The following is a 15,593-nucleotide window of genomic DNA, read 5'->3' as shown; positions in this document are numbered from 1 at the left end:
AGAAGATATACAAATTAGGCACATTAGGCACATGAAAAAATGCTATCACGAGTTATGAAAGAAATGCAAATGAAAACTACAATAAGGTACCACCTCACACCAGACAACATGACCATCATTAACAAATTAACAAATATTATAGAGGGTTTAAAGAAAGGGAAACTTATGCCACTGTTTGTGGGAAAGTAAATTGGTACAACCACTGTGGAAAACAGATGAAGTTTCCTAAGGTAACTAAATATAGAACTACCATATGATCCAGCAATCCCACTCCTGGGCATATATCCAGAAAAAAACTAAAGTTTGAAAGGATACATGCACCCCTATGTTCACTGCAGCACTACACACATTGGTGAATCACATTTTCTTAATCTATTTATCTGTAAAGACATTTTCATTGTTTCCTTGTCTTGGCACATACACACACGCAATGGAATACTAATCAGACATTAAAAGGACAAAATAATGCCATTTGTAGCAACATGGATGCAAGTAGTGATTCTCATACTAAGTGAAATAAGTTAGAAAGAGAAATACAAACACCCTATGATATCGCTTATATGTGGAATCTAAAATATGGCACAAATGGTCCTATCTAAAAAACAGCAGCAGATTAGAGACATAGAGAACAGACTTGTGGTTGCCAAAGGGAAGAGTGGAGGAAGTGGACAGACAGGGAGTTTGGGGTTAGTAGATGCAAACTATTACATTTTGAATGGATAAACAACAAGGTACTAATCTATAACACCAGACTATATCCAATCTCTTGAGCTATAACATGATAGAAGAGAATATGATTAAAAGAATATATGTTAATATATGATGGGTCATTATGCTGCACAATAGAGTTGACATAGCACTCTAAATCAAATATCCACTGATAAAAATTAAGAAAAAACCCTCTACATATATAAACTCCTTGGAAATACACCGAGAATGGGACAAAATTTCTAGTCAGAGATGTAATATGGTTTACTCCCAATAACTTATCTATATTTAAAATATTAACATTAATTTCTTAACAGCAAATTAGAAATTGTATTTCAGCTATGTGGGTTACGCTCATTTGTGTGAAAATTAGTCGTACGATTTCTCTTTTTTCCCAATAGTCACCTCCACCCTATGGAACCAGGGAACAGTACACACATCTCAAAATTTCTTCTTCTGGGATTCTCAGAGGAACCAAAACTCCAGCCCCTCATATTTGGGCTTATCCTTTCCATGTACCTCATCACTGTGTTTGGAAACCTGCTCATCATCCTGGCTGCCAGCTCTGACTCCCACCTCCACTCACCCATGTACTTTTTTCTATGCAACCTGTCCTTCGTAGACATATGTTTCACTTCCACCACCATCCCAAAGATGCTGTGGAACATCCAGACCCAGAATAAAGTTATAACCTACAAAGGCTGTATCACCCAAATATACTTCTACATACACTTTGCAGGATTGGATATCTTTCTTCTGACTGTGATGGCCTATGACCGGTTTGTGGCCATATGTGACCCCCTGCACTACATGCTCATCATGAACCCCCAGCTCTGTGGGCTTCTGGTTCTGGTGTCCTGGGTGATGTGTGCCATGTATTCTTTATTACACAGCTTAATGGTGTTGCAGCTGTCTTTTTGTATAGACTTGGAAATTCCTCACTTTTTTTGTGAAATCAAACAAGTGGTCCAACTTGCCTGTTCAGACACCTTTCTTAATAATATGGTGATGCATTTTGGAGCTGGACTTCTGGGTGGTAGTACCCTGGCTGGTATCCTTTACTCTTACTCTAAGATAATTTCCTCTATATGTAGAAACTCATCCACTCAGGGGAAGCATAAAGCATTTTCTACCTGTGTATCTCACCTCTCAGTTGTCTCCTTATTTTATTGTACTAGCCTAGGAGTGTACCTCAGCCCTTTTGCTACCCACAGCTCACAGTCAAGTGCAACAGCTGCGGTAATGTACACTGTGGTCACACCCATGTTGAACCCCTTCATCTACAGTCTGAGAAATAAAGACATAAGGAGGGCTCTGAAAGGATTCTCTGGGATGGAAACATTTGCCAAAGGAGCCTTTGTCCTGAGACTGAAGAAATGCACAGGATAGCAGAACTCAAAGCCTCAGAGCCATATATTGTAATTCTTTGATCACATTGTGGAAATAGTACTTGCTCCTTCAATATATTGCCTGTTATTTCCATTTCTTTGGATTCAACTTTTTTTTTTGTTCTTCATCTTTTTAATTAAAATATAGTTGATTTACAATGTTTCTTCATTTTCTGTTGTACATCAAAGTGACCCAATAGCACACAGTTACCTCTGCTATACAGTAAAACCCCATTGTCCATTCATTCCAAAGGGTACAGTTTTCATCCAGCAACCCCAAACTCTCTGTCCATTTCTCTTCCGCTCCCCAGTCCCCTGGAAATAAGTCTGCTCTCCACGTCTGTAATTGGTTTCTGTTTTGTAGATGGGATAATCTATGCTGTATTAGATTCCACATACAAGTGATATCACAAGGTATCTGTCTTTCTCTTTCTTTTTTTTTTTTTTTTTTTTGTCTTTTTGCTATTTCTTGGGCCGCTCCCATGGCATGTGGAGGTTCCCAGGCTAGGGGTTGAATTGGAGCTGTAGCCACCGGCCTACACCAGACCCACAGCAAGGAGGGATCCGAGCCACGTCTGCGACCTACACGACAGCTCATGGCAACGCTGGACCCTTAACCCACTGAGCAAGGGCAGGGACCGAACCCGCAACCTCATGGTTCCTAGTCGGATTCGTTAACCACTGCGCCACGACGGGAACTCCTCTTTCTAACTTACTTAGTTTGATAATCTCTAGTTGCATCCATGTTGCTACAAATGGCATTATTTTGTTCCTTTTTATGGCTGAGTAGTATTCCATGTATATATGTACCACTTTTTCTTAAACCATTCATCAGGTAGATAGACTTTGGATTGTTTCCTTGTCTTGGCTATTGTTAATAGTGCTGCAGTGAACATAGGGATGCATGTATCCTTTCAAATTGTAGTTTTTTCTGGATATATGCCCAGGAATGGGATTGCTGGATCATATGACAGTTCTATATTTAGTTTTCTGAGGTACCTCCATGCTATTTTCCTTAGTGGTTGTACCAATTCACAATACTACCCACAGTGAAGGAAAGTACCTTTTTCTCCACACCTTCTCCAGCATTTGTTATTTGTTGACATGTTAATGATGGCCATTCTGGCCTCTATGAGGTATTACCTCATTGTAGTTTTGATTTGCATTCCTCTAATAATTAGTGAGGTTGAGCATTATTTTCTTGGGCCTGTTGGCCATTCATATGTCTTCTTTGGAGAAATGTCTGTTTAGGTCTTCTGCCCATATTTCCTTTGGGTTGTTTTGTTGTTTTTGAGCTGTATGCACTGGCAATATATTTTTGAGATTTATCCCTTCTCTGCTGCATTGTATGCAAAGATTTTTCTCCCATTTTCTGGGCTTTTTCATTCTTTGAATGGTTTTCTTTGCTGTGCAAAACTTTTGAGTTTAATTAGGTCACATTGGTTTATTTTTGTCTTTGTTGTCATTATTTTAGGAAGTGCATCACACAGGATGTTGCTGTGATTTATGTCAGAGAGTGTTCTGCCTATATTTGCCTCTAAGATTTTTGTAGTATTTGCCTTATATTTAGGTATTTAATCCATTTTGAGTTCATCTTTGTGTAAGGTGTTAGTGTTCTAATTTCATTCTTTTACATGTCGCTGTCCAGTTTTCTCAGAACTACTTATTGAAGAGACTGTCTTTCTTCCACTGTATGTTCTTGCCTCCTGTGTCATAGATTAGTTGAGCATAAGTGCTTAGATTTATTTCTGGACTTTCTGTTCTTTTCCCAATATTACCCACCCCTTTTTTTGGTGCCAGTACCATATTGTTTTGATAACTGTAGCTTTGTAGTATTTTTTGAAGTCAAGAAGGCTGATGTCCCCATTTCCTTTTTTAAAAATATTTATTTGTTTTTTGGGGGTATTTTGTGTTTCCATACAGATTTTAAAATATTCTGTTCTATTCTCCAAGTCCATGATTTTGGACTTGGAGAAAAGACTTGTGGCTGCTTGATGGGAGAGGGAGGGAGTGGGAGGGATGGGGAGCTTGGACTTATCAGACACAACTTAGAATAGATATACAAGGAGATCCTGCTGAATAACATTGAGAATTTTGTTTAGATACTCATGTTGCAACAGAACAAAGGGTGGGGAAAAAATGTAATTGTAACGTATACATGTAAGGATAACCTGACCCCCTTGCTGTACAGTGGGAAAAAAAATAAAGAATATAATAAAAGCACATTTCTAAAATCCCCCCCAGAAAAAATATTGTGTTCTAGTTCTTCTAGTTTTGTGAGGAATATCCTTTGTAATTTGATATGCATTGCATCAAATCCATAGATTGTTTTGGGTAGAACAATCATTTTGCAATCTTGATTTCTCCAATCCAAGATCATGGTATATCTTTTCATCTGTTGGTTCTGTCTTTGATTTCCTTCATCAGTGTCTTATAGTTTTCAGAGTATAGGTCTTTTGTCTCATTAGGTAGGTTTATTCCTAGGTATATTATTCTTTTTTGATGTAACGGTAAATGGGATGATTTTTCAGATTTCTCTTAAATGCAATCAATTTCTCTGTATTCATTTTGTATCCTGCAACTTTGCCAAATTCATTCATGGGTTCTAAGTTTTCTGAAACTGCCTTTAGGATTTTCTAGGTATATTGTCATGTCATTTGCAAGCACTGATAGTTTTAATTCTTCCTTCCCAAATTGGATTCCTTTTCTTTCTTTTTCTTTTCTGATTGCCATGGCTAGAACTTACAAAATTATGTTGAATAGTAGTGGTGAAAGTGGACATCCTTGTCTTTTGCCTGATCTTAGTGGAAATTTTTCTCTTTTTTGTCATTGATAATGATGTTAGCTGTGGGTTTGTCATATATGTTTTTTGTTATGTTGAGGTATGTTCCTTCTAGCCCCACTCTCTGGAGAGAATTTATCAGAAACTGGTGTTGAATTTTGTCAAAAGCTTTTTCTACATCTACTGAGGTGATCATTTTTTTTTTTCTTTTTCAGTTTGTCAATGTCCTGTATCACACAAATTGATTTGCATATATCAAAGACTTCTTGCATCCCTGGAATAAATCCCACTTGATCCTGGTATATGATCCATTTAAAATATATTTGTATTTGGTTTGATAATATTTTGTTGAGGATTTTTGCATTTATGTTCAGCAGTGATGCTGGCCTGTAATTTTCTCTCTTTTATGGTATCCTTGTCTGTTTTTGGTATCAGGGTGATGGTGACCTCATAAAATTAGCTTGGGAGGGTTCCTTCCTCTGCTATTTTTTGGAAGAGTTTCAGAAGAAAAAGTACCCTTTTCAGAATGCTTGATAGAATTTGGCTATGCAGTCATCAGTTCCTGGACTTTCCATACAATTTAATTAACTTGCTTCATTAACTCCTCTGCCCTGTCAAATAAGATTTTTTTCCTTCTGGACTTTTCCACTCTTCCGAATTTTTCACTACCTTAAGTGAAATATGTGGAAATTCCCATATATCTCCTGAGACTACATTCATTTCCTAAGAATAATTATATATGTGTGTGTGTGTGTGTGTGTGTGTTTGTGTGTGTATACTGAGCAATGTTCCTTTCATTTCACTAAATGAATAAACAGAGTTTTGCCTCCTCTTTGAAAAAAAACTAGGCAACTAAAGCCAATTATGTAATTTCATAAGTGTATAAAGTATGAAACCATTGTTTATAGCTTTTTGTTCATCATTGCTTTTTACACATCTACCATAATTTCTCTTTCTGAAAACATAGACTTTAAAAGATAGTGTGTTTCATGAAAGGTCATTCAGTTTTATTCCCTCTAAGATTTTGGTTTTTTACTGTAGCTGATATACAATGTTATGCCAATCTCTGTTGCAGAGCAAAGTTACCTAGTCATTCATATATCTATCTATATATCTATGTCTCTATCTATCATCTATCTATACAAATACACACATATACATTATTTTCCTCATAATTTTATGTGAAGATATTGGATATAGTTCCCTGTGCTATAAAATAAAATCTCATTGCTTATCCATTCTAAATCCCATCTCAGATCCTGTTCTTAATTTAAAAAAATATTATTAGAGTATAGTTGACTCTCAAACTTGTATTAGTTTCAAGTGTACAGCAAATTGGATGTTATGCATCTGTGTGTGTGTGTGTGTGTGTGTGTGTGTGTGTGTGTCTGTGTGTGTGTACACATTTTTCCACATAGGTTATTACAAACTAATAAGTGGATTTCCCTGTGCTGTACAGTAGGGTCTTGTTAATTACCTATCTAGGTGTCCACATTGTTTATCAGAGACACCGTCAAAACTGATCATCAAATGTATGTCTCCAATTGTATTCTATGTGAAATACAAATTTTAATAAATAATTTGACATATGAAGTTAGAGTCAGAGATGACCTTCACTATAATGAAGCATATTTGTATTGGATTATTACTATGCAAACTATTTTTTCATGGTGTACATTTACTTATTAAGTAAGCTCTGTGTGTAAAGTGGTTTAGCATTAGGGTGAAGGCTTTTTTGGTGTAATTATTATTTTATATTGAATTGTTTTTCTGCTTCTGCTTTAAAACTTCTTTTATTGCGCATGAATGTGATTCCTTTCATTGCTCCAAATGAAATGTCTTCCCCATTCTATGTTTTGTCACAAGCACTGAAAGGATGCTAAATGAATTATATATATACCATATGGTATATTGACTCTGTGACCATATATAACATACTATAACTCTGTGATTCAGAGTCATAAATTTTGAAGAAACAGGCATATTCTTTTAACCTTTCATAGTTACTCACAAGGAAACATCAATGGAGTCATTTTTAATAGAGTTATATGAAATAAAATCAAATAACAGTAAACTACAAATGCCATTCAAATATCAGGACAGCTGCTTAGAATGAGAAAAAATATAATAATTCCCCTCAGTTCTATTCACTTTGATTATAGTATCAGTTGGCTTCATAACAAGCTGTACTAAAAGCAAATGGTTTAATGTAATGCATTTATTGTCAAATAGGATTATAGGATGAGGAGGTGTCTGAATTCTGATTGACTCTTCTTCATGGGTCTATTGTCAGCTGTCAGGCTCTATTTTGAGTTTTTAATGCTCATCCATGATGTGTGTGCTGTTGTACTGCTGTTCTGTCATGAATTACATTATGTTAATATCTTTCTTTTATGTATGTAGGTCAGTCTTTAGTTGATAGGAAAAAAGTGGATTTATGGAATATTAACTGCTTTATTTCAGTCACACTGTTCCTATATCCACATACAACATTTTGCTTTCTTTCTAGTTAGAAGAATTTCCTAATTTTAGGAGTGACTAAGCTACATGTGCTTCACTTCCTACCTTGAACCATGTACCACTAAAAATTTTAAATTCTTAACTAATTCCAAGAATAATTATATAATAAATTGTACATTTTAAAAGCATACAATTCAATGAATTTAAAAAATTAACATTACATGTTACATGATTCCATTTGTGCATAATTCAAAAAGGTACAAAATAAGTTTTAATTTCTTTGTAATGTTATTGTTAATGATGTAATTGCCCTGAGCCAATGTTTTACTTATTTCAGAAGGAAATGTGAGATGATAAAACCTAAAAGAATGTACCTAAAAGAATATATACACACATTCATTTTTTCAAACTATCTTCCATCATGTTCTATCCCAAGAGACTGGATATAGTTCCTTGTGCTGTATAGTGAATGGATTGTTCATCTATTCAAAACATAATAGTTTGCATCTACCAACCCCAAATACCCCATCCATTCCACTTCCTCCCCTTTTCCCCTATTCAAAGACAAGTCTGTTCTCCATATCTGTGAGTTAAAAGGTCTTGGGATTAGGATGTGGACATCTTTTGGAAGCTCTTGTCTGCCTACCACAAAGGCTTTTTCAGGTAGAAATTATTTGATGTCTCTCAAGCACCTTTATATTTTTAAAAAATCCAGAGAAGTATTTAACACCACCTAAAAATTTGGCGAAAAACCTCTCTTTAAAAATCACATTCTCAGAATATTTTTGGTGAAGAGCTAAATCTACTAATACTAGATTTTAACACAGGACAATAACTTCACTACTCAAATGGCCCACTGCAGCATCAACAATACTTAGGAGCTTTCTCTATCTGTCTTACTTCACTTAGTATGATAGTCTCCATGTTGAAAAACAAATACCATATGATATCACTTATACGTGGAATCTAAAATATGGCACAAATGATCCTATCCACAAAACAGAAATAGATCATGGACATGGAGAACAGACTTGTCATTGCCAGTGGGGAGAGGGGAGAGAAGGGGATGGACAGGGAGTTTGGGGTTCGTGGATGCAAACCTTTACATTTAGAATGGATAAGCAATGGAGTCCTACTGTACATCATAGGGAACTCTGTCCAGTCTTTTGGGTTAGAATGTGATGGAAGAGAGTAAGAAAAAAAAAGAAAAAAAGAATGTACATATATATATATATATGACTGGTCAATTTGCTATACAACATAAATTGAAGGAACATTGTAAATCAACTATACTTTAAAAACAATACCTAGGAGTTTGTTTTAAATGTAGAGTCCCCACACCCCCAGAATCAGACATGGTGAATCAGAATTTGCATTTTAAGTACTATCCATGGTAATTTGTAGGAGTAGTGAATTTATAGAAGTGACAGTCTAAGGTAAATTTTCTCAGCTTCTCATTGATGAAATTTGGAGCAGTATAATTGTTTGTTTTGGATACTGTCCTCTTCATTACAGGAGTGCAACAGCATCCCTTCAGAGAAGTCAAATAGCCTTAGCTGGAAAATTATCTCTGGTTGAGAATCACTGCCCCAGTGTTTGAGAACTAGAAGCATCCTGAGAGATTCCAGTGAAGACTCCTTCTCTTACTTGGTTTAAACCTTTGAGCAGAATATTAGTGCCTCTCAGTCCCATTTACACACTGGGGCTATGTTATATAAAAGGACAATATCACAGAGTGAATTTCTGCAACAATGAAATCAGACAATTTCATTGTGCTAAGGAAAGCTATGATACATAAAAATAAGTCTCATAATTATAAGCATTTCTTAACGAGGGACTGGAAGACTGTTTTTAACTTCTGATATAGTGGAGAAATTCTACTTGTTTTGTCGAAAGTGTCAGGAGGCCATTAAGTGTAGTACCTGAGGTTTTATATGAAAGGACAAAGTCATCCCACTTATAAAAAGGGAAATAATAACTTTTATAGAAATATCAGCAGCTATTTCTATATTGCAATGATTGGAAAATCCAAGGGCAGTAATCAGAAGATACTCTTAAATCTTAGACCTGGAGAAAACTCTAACTCAGGCTGGGATAAGGTGTAGGAAGTTTAAACCGCTGGATATAGAAAAGTTAATGGAGGAGGAATAAAAACTGAATTCACCTGCCTTATAACCTGGTCCCCTATGTTAGAAAGAGAGGGTAAAGTGAGCTATAAATATCTCATATTCTGCCATCCCCTCAGTCTCAGCAATCTTAGGCTCCTCAGGACATGTTTCCTTTGGAGACCTAAGTCTGGCTGGGAAACCTATCCCTTCCTCCTTCCAGAAGTGTCTTGTGGGGATGGAGATTCCATCTCCATTATCAACCATCCAGGAGGCATTTGAACTTCCACACAGAGACCTTTCTCTCAGAGTTCCCATCAAGGTGAGTCCAAGAGCCCAGCAGACACTGTAGGAGAGGATTAGAGAGGATGAAACCTCCAACGTTTATCTGAGGTCACCTGTGGGCCAATCCAGCCTAGCTCAGATACCAGAGATTACTGTCATTTTTTGCTGGCCTGATATATAAATAAGTGTCTTTAGTTATGAACTTAAAAGTCAATCAAATATTGATATCAGTAACACAGATTCAAAGCTGCCAATTAAATGATAAAAATGGAAGTCCAACTGGAAGAGGGAATAGGAAGCATAAAGGGCTTTCAGAAAAAGAAGAATATATTCCCACAGTATTAGAAGTTAACAATAGCAGAGAAATAGAGTTTTAGCTGTAGGGGGGTAAACAGTGAAATGAGGTCATTTCTGTTTATTTTAAAATGAGAGAAAGACAAGTATCATGTGACATCACTTATATGTGGAATATAATAAACATAACACAAAAGAACTTATTTATAAAACAGAAAAAAACTCACAGATTTCAAAACAGATCTTATGGTTACTATAATTTAAACCATTAGGGGGAGGGAAGAATTGGAATGGGAGAATAACAATATATACACTACTGTATAAAATAGATGATTAACAAGAACCTATTGTGTAGCACAGTAAAATCTACTCCAATAGTTTGTAATAACCTATGAGGAAGAAGGAATGGATATATTTATATGTATGACTGATTCACTTTGCTGACACCTGAAACTAACACAACATTGTAAGTCAACTATATGCCATTAAAATGAAATTGTTTTTTGTTTGTTTGTTTGTTTGTTTGTTTTTGTCTGTTTACCTTTTCTAGGGCCTCTTCCTGCGGCATATGGAGGTTCCCAGGCTAGAGGTCGAATCAGAGCCGTAGCCACCAGCCTACGCCAGAGCCACAGCAACACAGGATCTGAGACATGTCTGCGACCCACACCACAGCTCATGGCAACGCAAGATCCTCAACCCGCTGAGCAAGGACAGGGATAGTACCCACAACCTCATGGTTGCTAGTTGGATTCGTTAACCACTGCGCCATGACGGGAACTTCAAAATGAAATTTTTAAAAGAAGAGGCATTTATGACAATTAATGAGAGAAATATCTAAATCAAGGGATTCATGCAAATACATCCCTGCAAAAGCATTTCTTGAAATATTTATATCACGGTATCTTTTCTCACTCTAGGTATTCACATTTAAAATATATTTAACATGTGAAAGAGATTTGCTAAAGAGCTTTACTTTGCAATTTTTTTACTGCCTGTGAGACTGCACATATATATAGGTTTTTAAATATTTCTTTGTTAGCCATTTACCACTTGATCAAAATCATCTGGGAGAAACCTTTGCTTTGGAGTAGAGGGCTTAGTGCAGTTGGTATGTTTACATTCCTGTCTTTGATCACATTCTTTCAAAAAATAAATTGGTTTTATTTTTTCACAAATAATTGCTTGCCATTTAGTTCTTTTATGTAGGTATATGTATATTTGTGATAATGTTTGATACTATATAAATTTTGTGTTGTCAAAATTATTAGTCATATAGTTTTCTCTCCAATAAAGCTTTTTTACTTTTTAATTTTTTACTGAAATAATTGAGTCACTTTAATATTCATCACTTGAAAAACCTTGTTTTAAACAAAAATAATACTGAATAATCTCCTTTATTCAGTGCTAATATATACCTTTTTATACATACGCATATACTAGTGATAATGAATAACTTTTTATACATATGCATATACTAACTTCCTTTCATCTCTGTTACTCCTTATTGTCTTTACAGCCTTTTGTGCTGGCATGTATCTATAAACAATGTATCACATTTGGCCATCATCTGGAAGGCACTCTTCCTTACAATTTGAATAAAGGTCACTATTATCTTCCATAAAAGAATTTGAATCCATAATCTTCTGTAAGAGAAAAATTATAGGCTGATATTCCTTCCTCCTTCCTTTTTAAAATCCCCTCTTCTGTATTGTTTTGTTTCCAAGTTACTGGCAATTGAATATTGAATTATTGCCACATGTTGATATCATTAAATTATTACTACTTTCTATCTTTATAGAAGTTAATTATAGATTTCATTCAATTACATAACATTCAGTTACTTCAAAACTGCTATACTTAACTAATTTCATTCTCACTGATATTTCCCCATGTGTTCTTAACTTTCTTTTAAAACTTCTTTTTCTCTATTATATACACCTACCTATCCACACACTTTTCCATACTTGCATGCATAGAATCCTAGGCACATTATAGGTGATCTTTATGTTTTAGTGCAATCTCTGTTGTTTTGTTTTGTTTTTCCTACCTGGGTTCCCTTTTCCTCAAGGACTTGCTTTCAATCAAACTAGGACAATACTGGTTCATTATTCAATAGCTGTTTAATATTTCATGATGGGGCTGTGCTACTCACACTATCCATGATCTTCCATAATGTTTCTTTTTAAAGTTCTATTGTATCATTGCAGCAAAAATATTTGAGATTGTTTAAACTCTGGTTCTGACAAGAAGAAACTCTGTTTCCTGTGGAACACTGAGCAATGCTTGTAGAAGTATCTTCCTATCACACTGGGGAGGGAAGGGGGAGGCCAGGGATGCTCTAGACATCCTACAATACACAGGACAGACCCCACCACAAAGACCAGTCTCCCCTAGAATGTCAGTAGTGTTGAGACTGAGAAACCTCGAGTTAAAGAATGTCTGTACTTTAAATATCTGTACTATTCTTAGATTGTTTCAGAAAGATTATAATGCTTTACATTTCTGTCACCAAAAATAGGTAATATGGGAGTTCCTGCCATGGCTCAGTGGTTAACGAATCTGACTAGGAACCATGAGGTTGCAGGTTCGATCCTTGTCCTTGCTCAGTGGGTCAAGGATCTGATGTTGCCATGAGCTGTGGTGTAGGTAACAGACGTGGTTTCGATGCCATGTTGCTGTGGCTCTGGTGTAGGCCGGTGGCTATAGCTCCAATTAGACCCCTAGCCTGGGAACCTCCATATTCATGGGAGTGGCCCTAGAAAATGCAAAAAGACCAAAAAAAATAGGTAATATGCCTTTGCCACTAGTTTAAAAGTACCACTACAACCATGTGACACTCTTTAAGTGAATTAGAGTGGAGTATGACAACTCTTTAAGTGAGTTAGACTGGAGTGTGATAACTCTCCAGTCAAATGAATTTAGACTGAGAATACACTGGAAAAGATTGTTGTTTTCTAATCAGTTACTGCGTTTGATTCATATATTTGATCACCATTTTGATTTGCCTGTTATTATTAGATACCCACATAATACATGCCTATTATGCTACAATTGTCACCTGCAAAATGATTTTTCAAACAAATTTATTGGAGAACAGTTGACTTACAATGTTGTGTTAGTTTCAGGTGTCAGCAAAGTGAATCAGTTATACATATGGATATATCCATTCTTTTTCAGATTCCTTTCCCATATAGATTATTACAGAGTATTGCCTAGATTTCCCTGTGGTATACAGTAGGTCCTTGTTACTCTTCTATTTTTATATAGTACTGTGCATACGTTAATCCCATCCTGCTAATTTATCCCTCCTCCCATGGTTTTCCCAGTTGTGACCATATTTTGATTTCAAAATCTTTGAATCTGCTTCTGTTTTGTGAATAAGTTCTTTTGTATCATTTTTATTATATTCTGCATTCTATCGATCTCATATGGTATTTGTCTTTCTCTGTCTGACTTATTTCACTTAGTATGATAATCTCCATGTCCATCCATGTTGCTTAAAATGGTGTTATTTTGTTCTTTTTATGGCAGAGTAATATTTCATTGCATATACATCCCACTTCTTTATCCATTCCTCTGTGGATGGACATTTAGGTGGCTTCCATATCTTGGCTGTTGTAAAGAGTACTGCAATGAACGTTGTGGTGCATATATCTTTTCAAATTATGGTTTTCTCTGGATATTTGCCCAGGAATGGAACTTCTGGATCATACGGTAGTTCTATGTTTAGTTTTTTGAGGAACCTCCATACTGTTCTCCATAGTGGTTACACTGTTACACATTCCCACCAACAGTGTAAAGGGGGGAAATTTTCCATGCACTTTTCAGGATTTATTGTTTGTAGAATTTTTGAGATGGCCATTCTGACCAGTGTGAAGTGATGCTTTGGAAGTTTTGATTTGCACTTCAGTTCTCTAATAATTAGCAATGCTGAACATCTTTTCATGTGCTTTTTGGCCATCTGTCTGTCTTTAGAGAAAAGACAGTCTCTTCAATAAGCGGTTGTGGGAAAACTGCAGAGCTACATGTAAATGAATGAAATTAGGGAGTTCCCATTGTGGTACAGCAGGTTAAGGAACTGACATAGTCTCTGTGAGTGACTGGCCTTGCTCAGTAGGTTAAGCATTTAGCATTGCTGCAAGCTGCTGCATAGATTGCAGATGCAGCTTGGATCCATTGTGGCCATGGCTGTGGTGTAGGCCTACAGCTGCAGCTCCAATTCAATGCCTAGCCCAGAAACTTCCATATTCCACAGATGTGGTCATTTAAAAAATGAAATTAGAACATTTTCTTACCTAAAAATAAACTCAAAATGGATTAAAAACCTGGATGTAAGTCTGGCTACTATAAAACTTTTAAATGTTCCCCATTGTCTCAGCAGTAAGGAACTCAACTAGTATCCATGAAGATGCAGGTTTAGTCCCTGGCCTTGCTCAATGGGTTAAAGGATCTGGTGTTGCCCTGAGCTATGGTATAGGTAACAGATGCAGTTTGAATCCTGAAATGCTGTGGCATAGGCCAGTGGCTACAGCTCCAATTTGACCCCTGGCCTGGGAACTTCCATATACTGGGTTTGGGGGGCCCCCACAAAAAAAAAAAAAAAACTTTATACATAGGCAGAACATTCTTTGCAGCACTATATTTTTGGATCTACCTCCTGGAGTAATAAAAATAAATAAATAAATAGATAAATAAGACCTAATTAAACACAAAAGCTTTTGCGCAGCCAAGGAAACCATAAATAAAACAATAAGATAAGCCACAGAATGGGAGAAAATCTTTGCAAATGAAATGACTGACAGGGATTTAATCTCCCAAATATATAAATATCTCATACAGCTTTATATATTTAAAAAACCAAACAACCCAGTCAAAAAAAAAATGGTCAGAAGTTCTAAACAGACCTTTCTTCAAATGGCCTAAAAAATTAATGTTTCTTAGTTGGCATTTGGGGGACATGCTCATCATAAAAAATGTTTCACATTTTATTTAGTTAAATATGTTTATCTTCTTACCTCTGAGATTCTTGCCTTAATTAAGATTCTTTGGCTTACCTTTGGATTTTAATATGTTGCTTTCTAGGTATTCACTAAAAAGTATTGGTTACTGTTTCAGTGAATAGATAATCCTACTGATTTTTGTTTTTGAAAATATGACTGTTAGAGGGGGATATTTTCATCTTCTTCTAGTAGATATCCACTTTTGCCAGCTCTTTTTCAGTAATATAAACTTGCCAAACAAATTGAAATACAGCTTTCCCATATGGTAAATGTACTTCTAGGCTGAGACCTTAATCCTGATTCACTCAACAGATAACTTAGCATCTACTATGTGCCAAAATTTCTAAGAAAGGTATATAGTATTTTCATTTATGTCTGTACCTTAGCCAATTTAATTACTAATTCATGTGACATCATAAAATCATTACCATTGAATCTTGCTTCAGTTCCTTTTTCATTGAGGTATAGTTAATTTACTCTATTTTATGTTTCAGATGTACAACATAATGACTCAGTATTTTTATAAATTATATACCATATAAAGTAATTGTAAAATATTGGCTATATTCTT

At 35.6% G+C, this 15,593-nt stretch overlaps 1 protein-coding gene across 1 annotated transcript; it reads left to right on the top strand.

Annotated features, from left to right (window-relative positions):
• Positions 1–1,221: 1,221 nt before the first annotated feature.
• LOC110258515 (olfactory receptor 7A17-like) lies at positions 1,222–2,097 on the top strand. Its single transcript, XM_021081766.1, has 2 exons — positions 1,222–1,576; positions 1,862–2,097. The coding sequence occupies exons 1-2, from the start codon at positions 1,222–1,224 to the stop codon at positions 2,095–2,097; spliced, it is 591 nt and encodes a 196-aa protein (XP_020937425.1).
• Positions 2,098–15,593: the final 13,496 nt, after the last annotated feature.

The sequence above is a fragment of the Sus scrofa genome, unplaced genomic scaffold (genome assembly GCF_000003025.6).
Source record: "Sus scrofa isolate TJ Tabasco breed Duroc unplaced genomic scaffold, Sscrofa11.1 Contig2258, whole genome shotgun sequence".
Lineage (NCBI taxonomy): Eukaryota > Metazoa > Chordata > Mammalia > Artiodactyla > Suidae > Sus > Sus scrofa.
Note: the sequence above shows the minus strand (reverse complement) of the source record. Positions and strands in the feature narration are given on the sequence as shown.

Coding starts and splice junctions, on each gene's coding strand:
- LOC110258515 (XM_021081766.1), top strand. CDS start 1,222: ATGTACCTCATCACTGTGTTTGGAAACCTGCTCATCATCCTGGCTGCC. Junction 1,577..1,861: donor TCTGGTGTCCTGGGTGATGT/GTGCCATGTATT, acceptor CTCACCTCTCAG/TTGTCTCCTTATTTTATTGT.